At 53.8% G+C, this 16,424-nt stretch overlaps 5 protein-coding genes across 5 annotated transcripts; 1 reads left to right on the forward strand and 4 right to left on the reverse strand.

Moving 5' to 3' along the window:
• The first annotated feature begins 1,428 nt into the window (after positions 1-1,428).
• On the forward strand, positions 1,429-3,572 carry BO82DRAFT_349608 (uncharacterized protein). Its single transcript, XM_025633915.1, has 6 exons — positions 1,429-2,012; positions 2,077-2,449; positions 2,513-2,630; positions 2,690-2,757; positions 2,856-2,886; positions 2,977-3,572. The coding sequence occupies exons 1-6, from the start codon at positions 1,842-1,844 to the stop codon at positions 3,302-3,304; spliced, it is 1,089 nt and encodes a 362-aa protein (XP_025497285.1). The 5' UTR covers positions 1,429-1,841; the 3' UTR covers positions 3,305-3,572.
• Positions 3,573-4,303: 731 nt separating this feature from the next.
• BO82DRAFT_299181 (fumarate reductase/succinate dehydrogenase) lies at positions 4,304-5,917 on the reverse strand. Its single transcript, XM_025632014.1, has 5 exons — positions 5,816-5,917; positions 5,704-5,755; positions 5,320-5,645; positions 4,746-5,264; positions 4,304-4,678 (listed from the first exon to the last, which is right to left on the reverse strand). The coding sequence occupies exons 2-5, from the start codon at positions 5,747-5,749 to the stop codon at positions 4,310-4,312; spliced, it is 1,260 nt and encodes a 419-aa protein (XP_025497286.1). The 5' UTR covers positions 5,750-5,755; positions 5,816-5,917; the 3' UTR covers positions 4,304-4,309.
• A 707-nt stretch (positions 5,918-6,624) lies between these two features.
• BO82DRAFT_397017 (EXPERA domain-containing protein) lies at positions 6,625-7,510 on the reverse strand (the record flags this gene model as incomplete). Its single annotated transcript, XM_025638889.1, has 4 exons — positions 6,625-6,707; positions 6,767-7,001; positions 7,054-7,217; positions 7,297-7,510. 4 exons carry the CDS (start codon positions 7,508-7,510, stop codon positions 6,625-6,627), a joined length of 696 nt encoding a protein of 231 aa, XP_025497287.1.
• Positions 7,511-8,292: 782 nt separating this feature from the next.
• On the reverse strand, positions 8,293-9,440 carry BO82DRAFT_408214 (uncharacterized protein; the record flags this gene model as incomplete). Its single annotated transcript, XM_025639675.1, has 2 exons — positions 8,293-8,795; positions 8,985-9,440. The coding sequence occupies 2 exons, from the start codon at positions 9,438-9,440 to the stop codon at positions 8,685-8,687; spliced, it is 567 nt and encodes a 188-aa protein (XP_025497288.1). The 3' UTR covers positions 8,293-8,684.
• Positions 9,441-10,275: 835 nt separating this feature from the next.
• BO82DRAFT_370369 (3-hydroxy-3-methylglutaryl-coenzyme a reductase) lies at positions 10,276-13,489 on the reverse strand (the record flags this gene model as incomplete). The annotated part of the gene is made up of 3 exons (XM_025637208.1): positions 10,276-10,558; positions 10,657-13,118; positions 13,190-13,489. 3 exons carry the CDS (start codon positions 13,487-13,489, stop codon positions 10,276-10,278), a joined length of 3,045 nt encoding a protein of 1,014 aa, XP_025497289.1.
• Positions 13,490-16,424: the final 2,935 nt, after the last annotated feature.

Below are 16,424 nucleotides of genomic sequence, written 5' to 3' on the forward strand. Positions count from 1 at the left end.
AACTCTCGGTCGGTATGTCTCAAAAGACTAGTACTATTTGCTGTATCCAGAATCAAAGCAGATCGCTATGAGGGAGGGAAACATTTTCCAACTACACAACAACAGCCTTCTTCTTCCTACGGCGCAAGTATGGTACTGCCCTGTGCTGTACTACATTGCCACGTTGAATGCACACTAACACTCCACGAGATTTGCGAGCTTTCCTCACGACAGGCAGAGCAACAACATCCTCAAGCCTTCTCGCAACTCCTTAATAACCCCAGTTCTTGGATTTCTACTATCATAAGTGCGATTTATTGAGGAGAGGGCTGAAGTATATCTCTCCTAGTTGGTCCCGCTGCCCCGTACCGACGCCAGAGATCCCTTTCCGAGTTTCCCACAACCATCGCCTCACGAAATCCCGGCTCATGATCTCGTTCCTGCCTACACAGTTCCCTTATGGCTGCGGAAGTCTAGAGCCTCACCGCCGATCAATCGCTTCGATTACCGAACCGCACCCCCCAAATAACCCTCGACCCAAGATCAAAGCTCGGAGACTGAGGGGCCACCCAAATCGGATACCGAGCTTTTCATAATCTGGAGCTTGAACATCAGCGGCTTAGATTCTGCATCGTCGATCTCTCACAAGAGCCATGGCGCCTCAGCGGTTACACTGGACGCGCGCGACTTCGTCAGATGGAGTCGGGCGCAAGGCTGCCCAGCAGTGAAGATCTGGCTTAGTGAGCCGTCAGTTTGGAGGGATGTCAGTCATCGGCTCGCGGGTTTAGGGTTAACGGGCCGGCGATCAACGTCCACATTCTTTACCACGTGCGATCACGGCCATCGCAGGAACGTCGTTGCAATCAATTATGGTTGTTACGGAGAGGAAAATCGCGAACCTTGAGGATCTTCCAAGAGCGAGACAATTTCGGGCCACACTTCGGGATGACAATTCACCACATTGAGGTAAGTACAGTATAAGCTCTGTGCGAGGAGTATAGATTGTTGCCACAATCACTGAATTTTAACCAGGAACAAGAATATGACAAGCCCGATCAAGGACGTCAAATGAACTGGAGAACGTGATTGATGCCAAACCAGCGAAAAGATCCACCCGCGGACCATTCATGCTTGCGTATCAGTGATGCGTGAGTTCGATACTCGTATGAGTACATCTGTAAGTCGATGCCCGAGTCCCACCAAAGCCAAGTCAATTGGCCCAGGCAGAAATGACAGGATCCACAACTGATTGCGGAGATGCGGAGCCATTATCCGGGCCGAGGGGGTCAATGCGCTGCCGCAAAAAAATGCGTGCCCCCATTCCCAGCTGTAAGGCATATGGCACATGCCGCACAGGTCATCAGTTGATCCTCGATCCAACCGCACGAGCACCAATTATGGGAAACATCATCGGCTGCTGCTGTCAAGGGCACAGTGAAAGATATCTACAGGCAACGCGCGAAAAGCCCGACATAATCAAGCCAAAACATTTTATTCCCTTCCTGCATAATTAGCGCGGCCTGGTTGCGTGATTCCCCTCCCCACTCCTGCGTAGTCCCCTCACCGCCCACAAATAGCAATCATGCACATATTAACTCCTGCATCAAAAGTCGATGCATCAAAAAAAGGGCACTGACACCTGGCTGCAGCAATCGAAGGCACCTGTCCAATCCCCCCCCCACCAAACGCCTGTACTGAAAAATCTCCTATCAGTCGACCGGGGGATCCGCATCCTATAAGAAATGTCACTATCGCCGGACCTGGGCTACAGCGATTCCCCCAAAGCCCGCGAACTGCTGCATCTTCGCTTTTCGTGACCATTCCCGGATGGTCCACGACCACAGTGGCAGCGCCTCCATGCCATGGCGGGCACCGCAGCGTACGATCAACAACCGAACAAAGGCCCGGCCCTGCTGGCGGTGATGTGGACTTTGACGAGCCTTGCGACCGTGTTGGTCTGCGCGCGCCTCGTCATTCGGACAAAGATCATTCGTGCGTTTGGGTTGGACGACTGGCTGATTGCTTCTTCAATGGTACGTCCATCGTGTCACGGCACGCACCTCGAGAATTCACCCGTTGACCCAATCCCACTCCCAGATTCTAGGGCTATGTAATGTCAGCCTCGCGACCGTCGCCGTCACCCAAGGTCTCGGCCGACACGCTTCCACGATCGGCCCCGCCGCCGCCGAACGAGCGAACCTGACCATCGATCTCGGCTGGATCTTTGGAATCCTCGCGTTCGCGCTGCCGAAATTAGGCGTGGCGGCCCTGCTGCATCGTATCTTGGCGCCTGGAGTTCACATGCGGTGTGCACTCTGGGGGCTGACGGGGCTGGTGATGGTTGTCGCGGTGGTAAATATCTTAGTGCTATTTACCCAGTGTGACCCGCCGCGCGCGCTGTGGGCGACGGTCGAGGGGGCAAGCTGTCGCAGCTCGAGGGTTCTGATCGGGGTGGCAACGTTGAATGGGGGTGAGTCTGCCCGTCCCTTATCTCCTAGGATTCTGGATATAAGGGTACTGACAGATTTGATAGCATTATCAGCTTTCACCGACCTCAGCCTCGCAATCTATCCGAGCGTGATCCTCTGGCGATTGCAGATGTCGTTGCACAAGAAACTCGCCCTGTGCGCGGCGTTAGGGCTGGGCGCTATGTGCGTGACCCTTCCCTCTATGTCTTCATCATATAGCCAGCCCTAACTGATCCGGGTAGTTCCGCCTGCGCCGCCATCATCAAAACCACCCACCTCGACGCCCTCGGCAACGTTGCCGACACAACATGTATGCTTGCCCTGCCCTGCCCTGCCCTGCCCTTGTCCCCTTACCTCCCCCCACCCCAACCCAACCTCAACCCCCAACCCAACTAACCCAAAAGACAGACGAAAGCTGCCCCCTCGTCCTCTGGACCAAGTACGTTCCACCAGCCCCGCACAACCACTCCGCCTTCCCCTCTTCCCACTTCACCAGATTCAGGAACCCCTAATCTAACCCCAGAAAAAGCGCAGAAGCCAACCTCGTCATCATCGCCTCCTGCATCCCCACCCTCCAGCCCCTCTTGGAATTTGTCCTCGGAAGACGCTCCTCCGCTTGCCGGTCCTACAGCCTCCCGCGCTCGTACCCGACCCCCGTGCCGTCGTATGGGCCGGGATCCGCGCGAAAGGGGCGTCATCCGTTGACGACTGAGAGTGCTACACGGGCCGATAGCCAGGAGGAGATTTGGTCCGGGGATGAGGAGGTGGAGACGGAGCGGCGGGCCAGGAAGTGGGAGATCCATCGCACGGATCAGATCATCGTGGAGTTTGAGATGGGGGGTGAGCGGGAGCGGTAGGTTGGAATCTTGGTAGGCGATTCGGGTTAAAACGGTTCTAACGGGTGTCTGCTTTAATTGTTGAACTTGGCATTTCTGGAAATAAAAGTTGGATGATAGAGAAAAATGTGATGCGCGTGCTTGGTTTGGAAGTTAGAGCAATCGGCTGGTGTTTGCGTTGGTTCTAGAGATAGGTCTTCAGGTCGATGGACGGGGTAATTGTTTGCTTGTGTACGGATCTGTCAAGTTTGATGAACAAGAGCTTATCAAGGGCAGCGGAGATACTTCCTGATCGGGTAAGTAGGCTTCGGTATGCAACCGCGGTTAAAGGTTCTGGACGCGCGGTGCCTGCGTGATATGCATGTATGCGTGGCATGGGTGCAGTTGATGTGTCGGTTGCTACTCGTACTAGCGCGGGTATTTCCCCTCAAGAGATAACTCTGTAGAGATATCTAATGTTGCTGATACAGGCACATTCTTTTGCCCTGAAATTGATGCAATCTATTCGAATAGGCTCATCCACTGAGAACGGGAAAGCATATAATTGACTACTCGGATCGAGGTCCAGATTAGGTGAAATATGAGTCTGAGACAGGTATTCGGGACGAAAGCAAGACTTGACTGACAATTTTCGAATAAATCATTGTTATTCAAGACCACTAAGACTGGTTTCATACTTACAACTTACCAGATTACAGTTCTGAGACAACAACCATGTGTCGGATAGGTCTAAAGCTTGGACGAAGCCACTAAAGTTATTTCGTGCTCAGACCCCATGCACCAGTCTACGGAGTAAAGACATGGGACGGGTGTGCAGTGCATTGACCTGAGCAGTCCATTCCACGCAAACCTTATTTCTTCTTCCTGAAAACTGATAAATCTTGACTTAAGCTTCTATCTTATCACTGAAACACACCTCGTAACCCTAATCCCATAACTTACTTCCAACCCACCCCCACCCAGCACCACGAACCAACTCCCTCCACTGTAGCCCTATCCCCCAACAACACCCCGAACACCCCAGCCTCACTTCAAGCTCCCCCTCACCAACGGCACAAGATACTCCAAATTATACGCCCACAAATAATTCGACAGCTGGTTCCCAAACGCCGCCCCCGTCCAGTACGTCGACCGATGGCCCTGCAGCGCATACTGCCGCTGAATGAACCCGCCCCGCAGATTCTCGGCCGTGGTGCGCATATCCATCGCCCCGTGGTTCGACCACGCATGAACCTTGATGGTAGTAGTCCCGTTGGTGGCGGCGGTGGCATTGGTGGACAGCGTCCCCGCGGCGGTCAGTTGGCGGATTCCCTCGTTGGCGAGGGCCTGGGCCGCTCCTTCCGAGAAGCCGAGCCAGCCGACGACGATCACTTGCCAGAGGTTTTCGCCGAGATACTTTCGTTATTGATCATCAGCTCGGGATTCTTGAGGCTAGGAATGTAAGTTAAAGGGGGCAGCTCACCTCGAAGTAATCAACGAACGGCGGCTCCGGTAGCGCGAAGTCGTTGCCGTGGACCGCCGTGGCGGGGAGGTTGTAGATGACGCCGTTGACCGGGAGTGCGGGGTGTGAGATGATCCCCGTGTGCACGACGCTCCATTTGCCCTGGTCGAAGATGCTCTTCTCGGTGGTGTCCAGGTCGAAGGGCGCGGTGTTGGCGGCGGTCGGCTCGATGGCCATCACCAGTCGCTTGGCGCGGAGGATTGTATGGGATTGGGTTCCGTGGTTCTGCACGACCAGTTCGACGCCGCGGTTGTCCGGGTGCCGGACGGACTCGATCACCGTGCTGTTTAGCAGGACGGACTTGCCCAGGATGTCTGCGACCGCGTCGTATATGTCCTGGTTGCGATGGGAGGCGGGGACGTATTCCGGGTCCTGACCCAGAAAGGCGGCGGCGGTTTGGGGTCCGAAGGTCTGCATTTGGTAGAGGGTGGGCGCGTCGAGCATGTCGGCTAGACCGGCGCCGATGCCGGACCAGATGAGCTATCCGGCACGATGGTTAGGGGATTATGAGTGGAAAGGCTGGGGTTGGGCTTACAAAGATGGTGGCGTTTAGGTTATACTTGACGGCGAAGTTGCGGAAGGGCATCAGCAGGTCCTCGGGGATATTTTTGGGCGCAGGCCAGTTGGCGTAGGATGGGAGGAACAGGTCCTGGTATTGGCTGGAGATATTGTAGAAAGTCTCCAGGGCGGCGAGCTCGTCGGTGATGTTGGGAGCGAGGTAGTCCACGGGCTTGCCGGTGGTGAAGTCTGCGTAGGTCGTGGTGAGGGTCGTGCTTCCCAGGTCGGGCTCCACGTAGTCGATGCCTAGCCGGTCGAAGAACGCGGTCGTGCCAGTGTAGTTCGTGTATGCTGCTACACCATCTGATGCAACCCGCTGTTAGCATTGGGTAATTGGGCGGTGGCTTAGGGTTGCACCTACAGTCGTAAGTGGTATTCGTGGCGGGATTCATCCAGCTGTTGACCATTCCGCCCTGTAGGGTGAGAACCAGTAATTAGAACATGTCCATGATTGAAAGAGAGCGGCTTCAGACCAAGTGACCCTGCTTTTCGACAACCCTAAGCGAGAGACCGGCATCATGGAAGTGGACAGCCGCGTTGGCTCCCGAAGCTCCACCACCGACGATCACCACATCCACTGTCTCAACAGCTGCATTGGGGTATCGAGTTTCGAGGGTTGAGTCAGATGCGACGGTTGCAGCACAACATGCTCCAATCGAGGCAAGCGCAACAAAAATTGAATTGGAGGGAGACATCCTGAGCGAAAACTCTGAGGCGGGTAGAATCTTAGCAAGATTTCACTCGATTGAGTGAAAGCGATCCTGGAAACGAGGCGAGTGAAAGCGAGGGATGGACTTTTATTTCGAGGACTGAGACTAGTGTGAGAACCGGCAGCCAACTACTACAGGAGCGGAATGTCCTGCGCAACCTGACAAATGAGTTATGTATAAATGAAACGGTTGAAGACAGTACACCAATCATTTTCACTTCATAAATGAGCACCAAAACATCTATACCCAACTTAGCTACCGTGGTAGAGTAGTAGGGCTGAACTAGAGCCAAGAGAGCTAAGCTATAACGTCCCCACCGCCAAGCCGGTCGACTGGCGCCGGGTTACCCGAGCTCGATAGCTGTCATTGCCGAGCAAGTTCAGGGGAGATGACTTCACCACAGTCGAATCAGGAACTTTGAGTGAGTCATGGCTGACACGAAGTGAGTGACCCTTCGTTATAGTGTCTTTGTTCGAAACCCAGTAAGGCAGAACACATTACGCAAAATGCTCCTTCTTGCCTGAGGCAGACTCCACTCTGCGAAAATGCGTGATCAGCTGCTCTCACCCCAATCAGTTCGACTTGCGCTTCCGATCGAGTTCAGTCAGCCTCCTAAAAGCTCGCGTAATTTCCACGGCACTTTGATACGCATAATCTGCGAGACATCAGCAAAGGCCCCACAGCCCACACCATGAAACACCAAAAAATACTCACAAGACCCCACAACAATCCAGATAAAGTTCATGAAAAAATAGTAAAACCAGAAGTAATAACCCTCGGGCCGGCAGAACTCCATCCTATGGTAGTAGAAGTCAAACAGGCTCGTCGCGTAGTATAGCACATCGCCGTAGACCTGTCCGAGTGACATGACGAGCTGCAGGGCGTGGCGAGCGGGGTGCTGGGCGGCGATGCAATAGGCGATGAAGAATGCGAGGGGACCCCAGCAGAACTGCGAGACTTATCAGCTTCTCTGACTGGTTGAATGGGACTGCAGGACGCACGGCGGTGACGGCCTCCATGGAAACAAGGAATGCGTCTGACGTCAGGTACCGCGAATCAGAGAGGGAGTACTCCTTCCATAGCTGGCCGAAGAGGTCCTGCGAGCTGGCGAGGGATTGATGGTTGATCACGAAGTAGGCTTCGAAAAAGAGGTGGATGAATCCCGCTGCATGAGGTTTGTGGGCTTAGCATGGGGTGTTTGTGACTGACTGGTTCGTCGAGGCAGGATAGGGTACAGTACGTACTCAGGCACATCCATACAAATGCCGATTGGTCTGATCGACTTGCGGTAGGTCGTGCGCGGCGGATACTAATCAGAGCGACTCCAAGCACGGCGACCCAGAGGATACCGAATTGGACTATTAGGGAGAAAACTGGGGTTGTGTTGGTTGCATAGTGTGGTAGGTGTATCGTTGAAGGATAGTAGTTGTGAATAACTGATGCGGTTTGGTTGGTCATCTTGCGTAAGCTTGCCGAATTAAGTCGACGGGGCTTTCAATCTATTCTAACAGATTTGTATATATGTATATCCCCAACCTGAACATGGATGGATATCTCGTCTTATAATAACCGATGCACGATTAGTCCGGGCTCGGATCCCGCGGAGCCCGTGGACAACGCCAAGAGATCCGGATATTAAGAATGCCAGATCGGACCACCAGATTTGACTTTCTATCCCTGCCGCATGCAAGGTGTGCTTTTACATATATTGAAGCGTGTACTGCCCCCTTACGCCGCTGCGCTCACGCACCGCCCCACCTCCTGCAGCAGCATCTCCTTCTTCTGGGCGGTGGACACCTCCCCTGCTTAAACTCCGCCCGCACAACATCTTCCTGGCCGGGCACTACCGCGAGAGCTTTGAGGCCATCTCCACACATCACAGCATCCCGGAGCGGGCGTGCTGATCTGTCTTGCGGGTGCTAAGTTGGTTGCGGAGCGGGTTAAGCGTGATGTCAAGTCCGGGGGGAACAGGGATCGCGCCGCAGGGCGGGTTTCTGGTGGATGCTGCTGGAAAAGCTTGGGTGTTGCGGTCGCGGTCGCGGTCGCGGTGCTGTTCCCGATGCAACCGCCGTTTGGGCGGGGTGCTTGGGTTGCTGGTGGGTTGGATGCGGGTTGGGCCCAGATGGGGTTCGATCTAGGCTGATTTTTGCTCTGTTGCCATGAACGGTTGTTGTGGATGCTGATTATGCTCGAGCTTTACTGTCCGTGAGCTCGGGTAGTATTTCTTCTAATGGGCGATCAACATAACCATAGGCCGTGTCAAGACAGGAGACAGATTGTTGAGCCAGTCTAGGAAATGAGATTAAACAGGGCCGTACAGATGAAAGGGTAAAATCAATGAATGGAGCAACAAGAGGTGGCTATCAGTATATCGAGCGGCGCCTCAAGTTCGAGTCGTTCAGACGTTCGGACGGACCGGAAGCCCAAGATAAAAAGAAAGAGACAAATTAATCATGCGTATGCTGAAGAAGAGAAGAATAGAAAGATACAACAGAGTCATGCCAATAGCAGTCATGAAAGGTATATAGTTCCATCGAGTTGCAGATAATCCACCGACCTGGCATAAGAACAGAACACGAACCGCAAACCAAACCAGAGCCAACGCCCAGCATCATCACCTGACCACAGAGCCCTAATTCTCCGCTTGTAGTCTGCGCTCAGCGTTGACGCGGATCTTCTCCTTTAACCAGAGCATTGACCCCTCCACACCCTCTCCAGTCAGCGTCGAGATGGACCGAAACATCTACTAGCCGTCAGTCTTCAGTTACTACCAACACATATCAAGGACGAAAGAAAATATCCCACCCAATCGACACCCAACCCACCCAGCCCCAGACAATCAACCTGCTCCCTTGCATTTCCCTCATCCTACAACCCGCCCAACAGATAATTAGCGCTAAAGCGAGGCAGCAAACTCAGGAAGATCACGAACCACGGCACTCCCCTCAACGTTCACCAGCACCAGCCACGGAATCCCCTTCCGCACGATACAATACGTCTGCACCTCGCCGGACTCTTCCATCCCGTTGACAAGACAGCCAAGCTGATATCGCAGCTCCTCCAGCGCAATCGCGTGGGCGGGATTGACCACGATGATCACGGCGTTCGCGTCCGTGTACCGCGCGGCGACGGCGGCTCGCCAGCGTAACCGGGCATCTAGCCCCACGTCCGCGGCGATGAAGCTGAGTTCCAGGGCGTGGCTGCTGCTCGTCCAGCCCGCGTGACATCCGTCAGCGGTGATCGGGCTGACGGGGGTGTCGCTCAGGTGCTGGAGGAGAGCTCGTTTGCCGGCGTCGGGGAGGCTGAGGATGGCGACTTTGGGCCAGGGGTGTGGGGGGGCGGGCTGGTCGCCAAGAAAGGTGCGGACCCGAGATATCAGGTTGAGCATTATGGGGTGTATGGTTGGGTCCGTTTACACACTCTGTAGTAGAGAGGGTCTTCGGTCATGGTGAATGAATCAGCTGTCACCCGATCGCGGAGCAATCACAGCCCCTGAATGGGTGGCCCGAGCTTTGGGCGGGGACGATTCGACAGAGATCCAGTTGCACTGATATATGCCAGCCGATGCAGGGTTTCGTTGTTGTACGAGAAGTGATTGAGAATTGTCACAGATTCTGAAATCATTGCTTTGGAGACCATTGGTTGTCAGGCTCCTGTTTTCAGTTCCCAATGGTGGTGATATTTCCCGATATGCAGTCCTATAGTTTTCTTGTCCGTACCGTTGTCGTAGTCACCCCCACCATCAATCTTCGTGGCTACGATATGATGATAAGTTGGAAGTTCCTACTCGACTATCCTCCGGAGTCCCAGAGCCTCGAAATTTAGATTGGGCACTCGAAGGATAGGTTGCACAACATACACTGTCCGGGAAATCTACACCCGACACCCGATGACTCTTGTCTGTCTTCCTCGCAATGTATGTACTATACAGCTGAGAGCCATTAGACCAGGTCTCCTGAGTGCGCGTATGAGATAGAAGTAGAGCATCCCAAGATATGTCTCAACTCTCACCCCCTGAGTCGGCATGGCTAGTATTCCTCGTTGGACTTGAACTCTACATTGAGCATTTTCGGCTGTCAGCTGTCGTATTAGTACCATTGACTGAAGCTGACGCCCTGCTCAGTAAGGCATCTTCTATCTATCGTACAATCGTCACGTCAGACATGCAACAATGAAAGCAATGCATCCACACCCCCAAAACCATATCTCCCTCCATCCCGAGACTATTTCTTTCCCGACGCCGCAGCACTCCGATTATGCTGCATATGCGCGTTGACCAAGTGACCCGCCGCCAGCGCCGAGCACGTACTCAACTCGCCGGCCAGGACCGCGGCAGCCACAATCCGGGCCAAACGGCGGGCATTCGCGCCGGGGTCGGTGGGATGGGCGCCACGCACCCCCAGCAAATCCAACATGGCTCCCTGCGCCTCGAGGATTGTGCCCCCGCCGATTGTGCCGACTTCTATTGAGGGCATGGAGACGGCGATGTGTAGGTTGCCGTTTATACTGTAGTCGTTAGCATTCCCGGACGGTACACATTGAAAACATAAACAAGTGAAACAAGAAGTAAACAAGAAAATATATCCGAGAAAGGGCAGACATACTTCTTCATCGTAGTAATACAGCTACTACTCTCCACATTCTGGGCGGGATCCTGACCGGTGGCCAGAAACACCGCCTGCACGAGGTTAGACGCATGAGCGTTGAACCCCCCGATACTGCCCGCCATCGCACTACCCACGAGGTTCTTGGCCGTGTTGAGCTCGACCAGCGCATTGACCTCGGTCTTCAGCACCTTCCGAACAGCGTCCGCAGGGATAGTAGCCTCCGCGATGACCGATTTCCCGCGCCCACCGATCCAGTTCACGGCCGCGGACTTCTTGTCGGCGCAGAAGTTCCCGGACAGGGTGATGGTCTGCATATCCGGGAAGCCGTGGGCGGTCATGGCGTGCAGCGCCGCCTCGACCCCCTTGGAGATCATGTTCATGCCCATGGCGTCGCCGGTGGTGGTGCGGAACCGGATGTACAGATACGTCCCGGCCTGCGCGACGGTTAGGGCTTGCAGACGCGCGAAGCGGCTGGTGGCGTTGAATGCAGCGGTAAGGACTGCGTAGCCCGCGGGAGACTCGACCCAGCGCTGCGCTTCGGCGGCGCGCGAGGCCGAGGGGAATCCCAGGCAGGGTCCTCGCGTCATGCCGTCGCCTTTTAGCATCGTGACGGCGCCGCCGCCCGCATTGATCGCCTTGCAGCCGCGGCTGGCGCTGGCGACGAGTACGCCTTCGGTGGTGGCCATCGGGATGAAGTATGCCTGGCCGTCGATGAGCATGGGTCCTGCGAGGCCCAGCGGGAGCGGTAGGTAGCCGATCACGTTCTCGCAGCAGGCGCCGTGCACGAGCTCGTAGTTGTAGTCGCGGTAGGGGAGGAGAGAGTCCTGGACGCCGTGGCTGAGGGGTTGGGTTGATGGGGTTTGTGAAATGGCGGCGCGGCGGATGCGCACGGCGCGGGTGAAGGCTTCCAGTCTGGATGAGCTTGGGGCTATGTTTTCCAGAGTCTTTTCGAGGCTGTATCCCGCAATCTTGCCGCGGAGGCAGAGGTCGACTAGTTCCCCGTCGGTTAGTGATTCTGCTTGGTCGGATTTGAGTAGAGCTTCCGTCTCTTCCGGGTTCCGGGGTTGAGGACCGGAGCTGGGGGCTGAGGAATGGGTGATAAAAGGTGTAGCGGACGCATTCGCTGCGTCGGCAGCATGCCAGCGGGCGGCATGCATCAGGTGGCTGTTGAGAATGAGACTGACGACCAATGCGCCGATCAGACACAGTCGAGCCACCGGACTCTCTAGTCCTGCGAAAACCCCGTCAACCGGTTTTGTTGCTGCATGGAGGGTATATCGAATGGGAGGGAGCACCGTCACGCGCGTCTCCGTCCCCGCCGCACGAGCAGCCAGGAAGATATCATTGAGTCCGTTGGCGGCCACCTTAAACGGGCTGACAGCTGTCGGCATAAGCGAGGGGTTCGTCAAGAAGCCACCTAGGATGCGAAACGCAAACGACGAGAGTTGCAGCACGTTGACCAGCACGAAGCCGCCCACCATCATCGTTTTCCAGCGCGCCACGTTGGCCGGATTGACCTTGTACCCGAACATGCAGGGGCCTCGCTGCTCGTCCGCCTGATGAAGTGTATCTGGACACCGGACGCGCGTGATTTCCAGCTTCATGCAGAGGACGGTCGCGTAGAAAGTGAAGAGCAGGACGGCGTCGAAGAGCAGGGTCCACGCGGCCTGGAAGCAGAACTGACCGAACCGATTGTGTGGCCGCAGGGCTGCTCCCAGTGCGAGGGCACCAATCTCCAGAAGATATGAGCGGACGATCGGCCAGCCTTGTGCATTGATGGCGGTCTGCATGGTGGTGGGGATTGATTTGGGGTGACTGTCCTGCTGCGGTCCACGAGAAGGTTCCTTAGACGCACAGAGCACCGCACGGGTGAAGCAGATGGGCTTCTCGAATCCCACCGTCAGCACCAGAAAGGGAATGCCTTCCGAGAGCAGCAGCATGTCCACCGGTACACCGCAGGCCGTCGTGACCCCGAGCCCCAGCACAAAGGCAAATGCCCCGGAGAGTATGACGGCGCTCGCCAGCCAGACACGCGACCCCAGATGACGCATTGCGCGGAATAGCGAGATCACGGTCATGTTGAGAGCCAGGTATCCGAGCCCGATGATGACCATGTCCACTGTCTCGGCATGCTGGGCTCGGTGCAGAAACGATAGCCATGAGTTGCCGAGCCAGCGGCCAAGCGAAAGGGGCGAGCCTTCTCCGCGGGGGCGCTGGATTGCCCACGTTGTGTTTTCATCACTCGATGCGACTACTTCTTCAACACCTTGCAGAAAATTGGTCAGTTGCTTGTAGGGGACCTGATACGCCAGGGAAAAGTCATCGAAGAAGGAGGTGAGGAGATTCGAAGTCGGAGTGATCGGATCCGCGTCGATGGACAGGGGCAAGATGAAGGGAGGGTTGCTATTGTCGGAAGAACCGGGGAAGTTGAGAGTTACCAGCGCCAAGTGTTGGTCAACCTGTTAAGGAAAATAAAGAAACGATCGGTAAGTACGCGTAGGTTCAATTGAAGCAAAGGTGTCTGCCATACCTGGCCATGACCGTGTGCTGCAGACACGTCGTTCTGCCATCTCCACGAGCTCTTCTCCCCGAGATGGAGATTGCGGCTACCCCACAGAAACGATCGAACGTCGAAGGGAGCTGTCTGCGACGTGTTCACTGCCTGAAAAGCTCCCTCCAGCACCTGAAGATAAGTTGTTGCGGCGACAAGGGCCGTGACGAGCAGGGTGTGAAGGGGACGCCGACACGCGTGGCCTACCACTGCGCGCAATGCCTGGGTTACTCGGTGCTGGACCCAGCCAGTATTGGGCTTTGTAGTCACCGATGCCATTTTTGTTGAGTCTAGATAGATGAGATGCCGAACATTTACATATCTCGTCGCAAGTACGGGGGCTCAGTGAATAGGACAGAGGTGTGGAAAGAGGTAGCAATTGGCAACGAAAAAAAGAAATCAAGACTTCTTGGAGATAAAATTGACAGATCGACAGCGCTCAAAGCGATGAACCCAGGCCAATAATGCCCTGTACTAACTATCGGTTATCCTGGTGCCTGAACCTTAGAATCTCCGGCCGACACAATAAGCACTAATGCGCCTCCGCTTGGTGGGGCCTGCCACTCAGATGCTGTAGATTGATAGGATGAAGCGACACACTACGTACTCAAAGTGGATCTATCCGGAATATCTTTAAGCTCCATTCATTGTGGCGCAGTTGGGATGGTCGGCCCAAGCCGTCAATGCGACCGGAGCCGTCCGTAATCGCTTATCCGGATGCCACAGGCTCAGTAGCCCTGATCATTTCTACCTTGTTACCGCGGGGCTAGTTTTTGTAGATGGAGGATGTGCTGAGCCCGCATATATGAATACTACATACCTACTATAAAGTCCACAGAGTGCTCGCCTTGAATACCAACATTGTACGATACACGATGGAGATATATGTGACTACTTAGCATTGCCTTCTATTAGTCCGGAAAGAAGTTATAGAACAGAGTGAAACAAGCCCTACACATAGTCAGGAGTATTCTGCAACGCGCAAAACCTGCAACTCATCACTTGCAAAAGTCGCTGGTCTGATTGCATACATTTCTAACTGTTCTAATCTTCTCAACAACATTCAGAGTCCATTCATGCCACATTTTCTATGATAAGAGTCTGCTGAGTGGAGACATTCATTATAGATCGTGCGAAGGATGATCAGATAAAATCTAGTCCTTCGTAGGGCTAGCTCTATTCTAACAATTTGCATTTAGCTGGGTTAAAGGCTTCTATGCCTCGTTCCCCGCAGTCCCAGCCGCCTTACAGCGAGCGACTTGTCCTGATCTTACCATCTGCATGAATTCCCTGTGTCTCGAGGAGGACCGATATCACCATTGCTGACCCCAATGATTCTCGCACTCAAGCGCAACCGGAAATAATCATGACCTTGTATTGGGCGACAGACTGGAAACCCTGACACTACTGACAGCCCATGTGCTAATCGTCAGGAGCTAGACCATTGTCTGGAATCTAGGTTCTCAACGACAAGTGCTATCTGCCGCATGCTTGCGAGAGGATTGTTGGCCACACTCGGGGAGGAGCAATTTAGCTCTAACGGCGAAGACGCATTTTTTCCTCTGTACGCGGAGATGGGAGGCAAAGAATCGATGTGCATTGACCGCCACCTTTATTCTCTCCAGTAGCTGTGTACCAGGGCCTGGGGCGCTGCTTGTAGTTGCGATCAACAAGGTCTAGCGAGGTGCCGCTCCAGCTGATTGTCGTCTCATTCTCTTTAGCGCATGCGCAAAAGGAGACTCAGGTAATGCTTTCTGTCATTAGAAGGGTGCCCTGAAGAGAGCGAATCATTCACTCGGTGGTCGGGTCTTATCGCGCAGTATCCGGCCTTCGTGGAACACCCAGCGGCGTGGACCTCGCGGTATCCGGATATCGATGTTAGTCTCTTGGCTGGGTAGAGTCAAAAGGGAAAGGAACGGAAAAGAGAAATCAAGAACGAAAGTTATTATGGAAGTTTCTCCACGGGCTGGAAGGAACCGGGGATCAGGGTTACATCAAAATTCAAATAACACGGGCATGAGGGCAATATCGGAGGTCGAGGAAGAGTTCTAGGTGCTAGGCAGTAGATGATGATGATGATGATGATGATGATGAACTCATTCTCGCTTCTGGCAGCCCTAAAGCCCGCGTGGCGGTAGCCACAGCCTATAGCCAGGTGTATTACTTTTATTGAATAATATATATATAACATATCAAAGATATAGATAATATGAATCCAGTTTGCCTGCAGATATATACAACTAATCCAAATATTTACAAATTGTATATATAGGTATAACTAGAATTTTTCTCTATGGATAGTGACAATAGAACAGCTTTTTATACTGTTTTCTACTTAGCTTTGTTAATATATGGAGTATCTCATTATTGCTACAAGTATTGGCTATATGGGTAACAAATCTTTTGGGATCTAGTTTCTACTGTGGCCTGTTTAAATCTTTTAATTATTTTTAGTAGCTTTTGCACCAGTACTACCCTGAATCGCCTTATATTAAGCACTGCCGGACTTTTGATACAGTAAGGAGGAAATCCGAGTTTTGTAGTGGTGTTTGACCTGGCATTCAATCCCAAGGCCTGTGTATAGCAACTGGGCAGTAGATAACCCTATCATTCATTGTATATAGTGAGTTCATGATCTTGACCTTACACCTCAGGGTGTCTGGTGGGTGCGCTTTGTGATTTAGAACCACTCCTAATGGATCAATGGCACCTTCATCTGGTTACTTCGAGTATAACTGCTTTCTGGGGGGGAGGGGGGGGGAGGGGGAATAGCAGCTTAGAGTTGGATGGATTTAGTTGGATTTTACCTGAGAAGTTAGTTGGCGGGCAGCTCCGAAGGGGAGTCCAGACCGGCCTTCATGAACTGACTGAGGGGTTTTAGGAGACTAGATTCATGCATGGGACTTTCTCCGAACGCTGAGATACCCAACTATCAGAAAGAATAGACGGTGTCCCCGAATTAAGAAATCCCCATAGTACTACTACCTCGCCCCTTCAAAGGGACGCTGAGCTGATAGCCCTAATGCAAGAAGGGGTGGCGCTCACGTGACCTACAGCTTGGGCGGGGTGGGGACGGTGGGTGGAGTTAGACGAGGCAACAAATAACCTTCTACCATGACAGTCGAATCCAGGGCTAATTGAGGAGATCTCTCTTCCTTGTTCAGCAGTAAGAAAATTGCGTCAATAGGGTAGCATTGACCACTCTGGGTCCTCT

Source organism: Aspergillus uvarum (assembly GCF_003184745.1).
Source record: "Aspergillus uvarum CBS 121591 unplaced genomic scaffold BO82scaffold_1, whole genome shotgun sequence".
NCBI classification, from domain to species: Eukaryota; Fungi; Ascomycota; class Eurotiomycetes; order Eurotiales; family Aspergillaceae; genus Aspergillus; species Aspergillus uvarum.